At 44.9% G+C, this 7,852-nt stretch overlaps 1 protein-coding gene across 1 annotated transcript; it reads left to right on the plus strand.

Annotated features, from left to right (window-relative positions):
* Positions 1-395: 395 nt before the first annotated feature.
* On the plus strand, positions 396-3,204 carry sox4a (SRY-box transcription factor 4a). Its single transcript, XM_083925303.1, has one exon. It carries the CDS (start codon positions 715-717, stop codon positions 1,828-1,830), a length of 1,116 nt encoding a protein of 371 aa, XP_083781429.1. The 5' UTR covers positions 396-714; the 3' UTR covers positions 1,831-3,204.
* The last annotated feature ends 4,648 nt before the right edge of the window (positions 3,205-7,852 follow it).

Genomic DNA, 7,852 nt, shown 5'->3' on the forward strand with positions numbered 1-7,852 from the left:
CACACATACACACACACACACACACACGCGCACGCACATGCACACGCACACCAAGTTCGTCTTTCCTCCAGTGGAGTCTGACAGGAATGAGGTCAGACACACCGATCCTCATTGCACATTATTATTATTATTACCCGTTTTTTTTATTCAGCCAATGGGAGGTCAGGGGGAGTGGCTTGAGTGAAAAATCAGGATGGAGACAGACCGTGATTGGCTTTTATATCTCGCGATGAGGGTATAAAGCAGCGAGGTTCTCGTTGTTGTGTTTACAGTAATATTACAGAGCGCTCAGGAAACAGGGAGACTATGAGAAAGCGCAGCCGCTCCATTCAACCACATGGTTCCTCAACCGCACAGACAAGCTGCGCTGCAGACAGCCAGGTTCACATAAGGGACTTGCACTGCTGTTGCCCACAGCGGCGCGTTTTGAGGCTTGCAGGGCGCGTTTTCAGTCGCACAGGCAGTTGAAAGTTGCTGTTAACTAGTTTCGGGATTTATTTTTGTTTTTTCTTGAGAGACCAGGCGTCTCCAAAACGAGCTGAACTGAAAAGACGAGACTTGGATGAACTTTTTCTAAAGACCTGTGGTCTGGTTTAAAGCGCCTGAATTAAGAACAAGTGAGGAATTATTTCTTGTGAAAGCCTAATAGGCATTTTTGCGCACTAAAACTTTGTCAAAGCACTGAACAGTGTTTCCAGACACTTGGAGGACAGGATGGTGCAGCACATGAGCCAGACAGAGAGCGCCCACGCTCATTCTCCCGGCGGGGACTCCACGGACACGGGAGAAATGGACTTGGAGATGGATGTGTCTCCGACCCCCGAGTCCCCCACCTCCGGAGTGCGGAGCGACTTGGCGTGGTGCAAAACTCCGACAGGACACATCAAGAGACCCATGAACGCGTTCATGGTCTGGTCACAGATTGAGAGGAGGAAGATTATGGAGCAGTCACCGGACATGCACAACGCGGAGATCTCCAAGCGGCTGGGGAAGCGCTGGAAGCTGCTGAAAGACACAGACAAAATCCCGTTCATCCGCGAGGCGGAGCGGCTCAGACTTAAACACATGGCAGACTACCCAGACTATAAGTACCGACCCAGGAAGAAGGTCAAGTCGGGAAGCGGAGCCAGTAAGCAGGCGGACCGCGGGGAGAAGAGCGGGGAGCGCAGCTCCAAAGCTGGTGTGAAAAGAAGCCCCGCGTCCAAAGGAGTGAGCAGGACGCACAAACAGGGGGGCATGAAGAGCGTTCCGGGGCAGGACTATGCGTCTCCCGGTGACCACCAGGCGCTCTTCAAATCCAGGTCAGTGTCTGGGGCAAGACAGATTCCTGAGAAACGCACCGGAGAGGCGAGGCGCGGCCATATGTTCGGCGGGGCAGGAAGCCTGGAGAGCGGGCCTCCCTCCGTGGGAGTCCCGGCCAGTCCCACCCTGAGCAGCTCGGCGGAGTCCAGCGACCCGCTCAGCCTGTACGAGGAGCAGAGCCCAGCGGCCAGCGATACATCACACACCGCGCGCCTCAGGTACGCTCGCGCCTCCTCTCCAACACCGTCAGCCTCTCACTCTTCCTCATCTGTGTCATCCTCATCATCAGATGAGGAGTTTGAAGACGAGCGGCTCGAACTGAACCCGAGCCCCGGGTTTGAGAGCATGTCCCTGGGCGGCATGGGCTTCTCCGACGCAGAGCTGGACCGGGATTTGGACTGGAGCTTCGGGGAGTGCGGGGCAGGATCTCACTTCGACTTCCCCGACTACTGTACCCCGGAGGTCAGCGAGATGATCTCAGGAGACTGGCTGGAATCCACCATCTCCAACCTGGTGTTCACCTACTGAAAAGGACCACGGTGGAGAGGAGCCGCGACGCCCCCCCACGTTTTGAACTGTTCAACCTCCCCGGACAGGCGCGTGAGTCCAGACCAGAATATTTCCGCCATTCTTTCACGAAAAAAGGGAGAGTGAAAACAGGAAAGAAAAGGTGACCTGTGTGCGCGTTGAAGCCCAGGTACGCGCCGCTCACAGACTTGGACAGCGCTCAGTGAGCTTGACGGGAACGCGCAGACGGGGGAAATGCTTAGTTTGCATTTGGACACGGAGGAGGAGTGAATGTAAGCAGAGAGCAGTGAAACATTTCAGCTCAAATGGTCAAACCAATCCGCAGAGGATGAGGACTGAGACCGAACTTTGAATCTTAATGTTATTTTGGGTCGGGAAAAGGGACATTTTACTGGACAGCTTGTCATGTTGGGTTTTGTTAAAGATATAGCCAATTTACATTGACCATCAAGTTGCTATTCAGGTGTAGTTTTTTTCCAAACTCAAAATAGTTTCAATATCAACACGCATGCCCTCCGAGTTAAGGAGGATTTTGGTTGTTGTTAAATGCGTAAAAAAATGTTCATTGCTGCGTAATTACGCAATTTGTGTGACCATAGGACACAATTCACTATCACCAGCTTCTCTTTCAACGGCAGGACTTAAAACAAAGACTGACTCCAAACTTCAGAAAACCCTTTTCTGAACCTTTTTAAACACTCAGTGCACAATTCAGGACCAATGTTCCCCGACGCGCATCCTTTCTGCCTAGTGCTTCAACTTTGTAGTTCCTCTGTGTCAGATGACGTTTTTTATATTGATGTATTTATACCGGCCAAACTTTTTATACATAGAAGTATTGTTCTCGTACAGGTCTCGTTTGTGTTTGTGCACATACACCTGTCTGTATCCAGCGCGGAAGGGCTAGAAGTGTATCTTATTTAAAATGTCTGACTTCTCTCACTTTTACGGAGATTTGAGTGTGTCATGATTTTCTACTTGTATTTTTGTACAAAATCTATAGAAAATGGGTTTCCAGCGAGTGGGTAGCCCACAACATTGTTGTTTGGATCTACATTGGTGTTTAGACGTGCAGAGGGGGGTTTGTTTGGCACAATCTGACCTCACACAGTGTTTACAGTATTTACCCACATGCTTCTTAATGGCACAGTGACTCCAGTTTCACCAGCCAAGTAAACAAAGCACCACTGAGGCTCCCAGTCTGAGTGGTGACTGTTTCCAGTACACATAGACCTAAAGAATACGAGTGAAAGATCCCAGAGAGTCACTGTTTGGATAGAGCTAATACCTCTGTGTGCTTTTTCTTATCAAGATAAGTTTTATTTGAACCACTGGATGGAATTTCACACTCATTCCACTTTGCCTAGACTTTGGAGGGAGGGAGATGTATGAAGTGCTTCATCTGTTATTGCGCAAATTGCATCAAAAAATAGTATTTAACCTTTCTGTACCTGTTGGCTAAGTATAGCAGGCTAATTGTTTTCCTATATTATGGCATGGCAAATAGCATTTGTATTTCAGATTCAGGTATATGTAGCTATAGCTGTTGTGTTTAAGATTTTTAAAAGAATAATAACATGAAGATATTTATGTAAACTGACTGTACTATAAGCAAAGATTGTGTGTTTTATGTATGATGATGATCAACGACAGGCACTAGGACAGCCATCTTTGGACATCCTTATGTTGAAGAGGATTGTGGTCCAGGAGTTTCCTTTTCTTTTCTTTTTTTTTTCTTTTTTACCTTTGAGACATCTTTTCTATCGTCCTTTTTCTTTTGTCATTTGTGCAATATGCTGTGTATGATCATGTTTTGTCCAATCATGCCAATATCATTTGATGTTTATAGCTCAAAACCAGCCAATGTTTGGGTCAATCACTGCCTCTCAGACCTCTGTACAGATTGTCGTTTTTTTATTTGTTTTCTTTTCTTCCAAGAAGGAAATAAAATCAGCTGGAACTGAAAAGTACAAAATGTTGATTTCTTGTGGTGTGTCATTATCTGAACTTTTTATTTATTTATTTATTTTAAAAAGAGCTAAGTGCCTTCAGCAGTTTTCTGAAGCACTGTGAATAATGAGGAGATAACTGGAGCAGTCGCACATATTGACGGGCCTTTTTTCAAAGGTGAAAGCATGCTCAAGAAAAGGTGAACCTTCATTATCACATTCCACAGCTAAGCCTCATTCAAAAGATCCCATCTGATGTTGTGTGTTTACACTCTGTGTTCAATATGTGTTTTGCTGTAGTGCAGCGGCAGACTGTGAATCAATAGCCAGCCAGTGAATCAATAGGAGTGGTCTCTTTCTCCCTCTCTTACTCCTTCTGATTCTACACGTGCAGAAAACGTGGCTGCCATGGAAACACTGTATCCAAGAGAGAGGCTGCAATCCGGTGTGTGTGTGTGTGTGTGAGGGATAAGGGACACAGACAGATCCATCAGGGCGGGGTGGGGTGGGGTGGTGGGGGGCGTCAGACATTTCTGCAAGGCATGACTGGAATAAAGGAGGAGGAGGAGGTGTTTGTCTGTCTTTGGGTGAGTGTGCCAATGGGAGGGAGGGAGGAGAAGGTGCAGAGGGGGGGTGTTTGTCTGTCCTGGTGGATCTTGCAGGAGACTGCTCCCAAATCCAATTAATTCCTTCTGGATGCATTCATTTGTCTAGTGCATCTGACGAGAAAGAGAGACAGAGAAAAAGAGAGAGAGAGAGAGACCCCTAAGGTACAGTATTTAGTGTGTATCAATTTACGCCCTATTCCACAAGAGACATTGGTAATTATTTCCATCTCTCTCTCTGTCAGGGGAGCAGGGTCGTCTCCAGCTTTCCTCTGACATGTCGGGCTTGGTAATGAGAAAGATAAGGCATGGTCATTACACACACCATCCCAAAGAGGAGACGCTGGCCCCCAGATGTCTGCAATAAGCTTGACATCACACAGGAAATAGTGTGTTTGAGGTGTCCCTGTTTCTTTTTTTGGGGTGGGCTGGAGGGTTCCAATCACCCCCAGAGTCAGATGGATACTGGGAGATAAAAAGATGTCGAGGCTCTCCTCCACACGCTCATTCACACACTGACCCACATAAAGACACGTGCGTGAGTGAACAGATGCATTCGTGAGAGGTACTGGCGGCGGTGCTGTACACTTGACCCTTATCACAACAGCTTATTTGTTTCCTGTGTTAACCTGTGTGATTGTGAGGAAGATCGAGTCTACACAGGCAAAAAGTACAGGTGCAGTTATGCCAGTGTGCTGATAGGGTTGTTTGAGGTGTGATATGAAAAGAATTTGCTTTTCAAAAAAAAAAAAAAAAAAAATCAAGACTCCAACTTGTGTTCCTTTCTTAGGGTGGCAAATGGGTAAGAAATCTACTTGCCCAAAGTCAGTTTATACTTGCCTTTAAAAAAAAAAATGAAGTGGCAAATCTCAGTAGAGATGAGAAGGATGCTTCACTTCTTGGCTACTTCCATCGTCAGCACCAGAAAATACCAGATTAACTAGCCCAATATAGCATTTTGCGTACCCTGGGTAATCAGGCAAACCGTATTGTTGAACCCTACTTTTTTTTAAAAACACAATCTTTCTTTTACTGATTGTGTGTTTTGTTCCACCAGCCATGAAGTACTTTCACTCAAGCACTCAATTATTTCAATTTCCTGATGCTTTATACTTCTACATCACTACATTTCAATAAGAGATGCTGTCTAATGTGCTGGTAACTTTTTTGTGTGCTAAAAGAAACTGTATCACCATTCATTTTTATGTCTCTTCCACTCACACATTTTTCTCTTACCATTAATGTATCATTTCCTGCCTTAGTGTATTTCCACTACATGAGAGCAGGGGAAGGGGTTTTAGTCGTACTGTTACTTCACTAGTAGGATGGAAGTCCCCAGGAACATTACAGTGATAACACATAAGATAAACATACCATAAAGTGGAAAGAGATCAATGCTCACTGCTGAGCTGATGCACTGCAAGTCCATAAGGGAATTTTATAGGAGCAATACAGTATATGATATTGATAGTAGAAGAGATACAAATACCATTAAGCCCATATAAACGCGCATTTGAACATCAAAAATGCACTCACAGTCCCTACAGGAATGATATAGGAGTTTTATCGTGTTTCCCGCACACTGCCGGTGAAGTTGAAGGCGGGACACGGAGTCATAAGGCATGCACAGACAAAGAAATATACAAACACTGCTGCCATGGCATGCGGCCCAACTTTTTCATTGATTTCAGCCGGTTGCGCTCCTGTCGTCTTCGCTGCTCGGAGGGTCGAATAAAACACAAAGATAGGTTTTTTTTTATCCGATGTAAGAGCGGAGATAAGAAAAAGTGTCAGGAGTGAGAAAAAACTTTTATCCCGAGTCATGTGTCAGCGGTGAGTGAAGACAAAGGAAAGGGAGCTGAACTCGGGATGTTCATGCGTAAAAGTCGGAAAAGTGCAATCAGCAAGACTTGGAAGAAAGCAGGACTTTGGCAGGTAACCAATTCTATACTATTAATAACCTGCTATGATACTTTTGAAACAATATGTTCTAATGATCTTTATTTTCCGTGGACTCTCCACTCTCTTTATGGAACGGACTGTCATCTTAAAGATAATAGTTTCTCTGGCTTTGTAAAAAAACATTTTCTCTCAAAGGAGGGACTAGGAGCTTTTATTGTTGTGTAGAAAAGGTGATGTAAAGGTAGTTTATAGGAGATCCGAGGACGTCTGATGCTAACTCTGGACATTAAAAGGCAACTTCTGTCAGGCACGCGTCAGCAACTGCCGACAATAACAGAAACATGACTGCAAAGTTTTGTTCGGTTAATTATTGTGGCGATTTTATACTGTTTGGCGTGGCTGCTGACTGCCCAGTTTCAGCACAGCGAGGGCTGGACAGCGCTGCCTGGAATGTTGCGTGCGTGTGTGTGTGTGTGTGTGTGTGTGCGTGCGTGCGTGTTTGCTTGTTCACAACAGTTGTGCAATGATTACAGTTTGTCTAACCTATCTGATGAGTGGGGACTTGAGTGGACAGATGCACAATGCGCATTACTGCACAATCCAATATAGTGGGCAGTTACAGGACAGTGTTAAATGTCTGGCAGTGCAGGGGGCATAGGACATGTTTGCCCCCAGGGCTCCTGGCTGGATAAACAGGGTAGTGCCCCCATTAAACCTCCATCAGTAGATAAACTGTGGACTGACACAAATTGACAAATCATCAGCACTGCAACAGTTGTAAACACGATGGAGCAAATTAAAATAAATCCTGCTTGAAGATCCACGTGCTTAGTGATTGATGGTTGTGTTGATTTAGGGACTGTGCACAAAGTATTGGTTAGGGGAGGTGGGGTGAACATTGTGTTGGCTTTTTTAAAAAGGCTGAATATTCCACAAATACCTCAGAATGATGTATTGAACTTGTCAACGTATTTTATCGTTAATAAAATAGGCAAAGAACAAAGAATTTCAGGGTGTTTGCAAGTTTATTCAAAGCACAATATCTTGATTGAATACAAATTTTCACCTAGCCAACAACTCTACACAAAAATGAATAAGCAATTTACAAATTCATGACAAACATAGGCGTTTTAGGACACCAAATGAGCCCAATGTGTACTTATCTTGGATCATATTATGGACTTACCTTTTTATAAATCACCTTGTGAGTCTGTAAATGTGATCCTGTAGACGCCAACTGTAGAAGGAACCTTAAGAGGATTTGACTTTGCTAGGCATATGTTTGTGGACAGATTTTGGAAGTAGGGAAGGGGCCTTGCCCTTGCCAGGGGTCTGAAATTAACTGTTTTCACTGCCTGTCACTGGGGAGGGCAAATAGCCACTTTTAAAGTCTAGGCGCTGTGTTCCAAAAGAGGGAAAACACTTTAGATAATTTCAACATAATTTACTGTTAAAAAAGGCAATTCACTGTTCTGTATATATATATATAAAGAAACTTTACATGTATGGTAAACACATGGTGAAGTATTATAACAGCAGTTTGAGTTTCTCAGAGTTCAGAAGGTG

Source organism: Echiichthys vipera (assembly GCF_963691815.1).
Source record: "Echiichthys vipera genome assembly, chromosome: 13".
In the NCBI taxonomy this organism is placed as follows: Eukaryota; Metazoa; Chordata; class Actinopteri; order Perciformes; family Trachinidae; genus Echiichthys; species Echiichthys vipera.

What these genes read in the sequence shown, in the direction of transcription:
- sox4a (XM_083925303.1), top strand. Translation starts at nt 715, where the DNA reads ATGGTGCAGCACATGAGCCAGACAGAGAGCGCCCACGCTCATTCTCCC.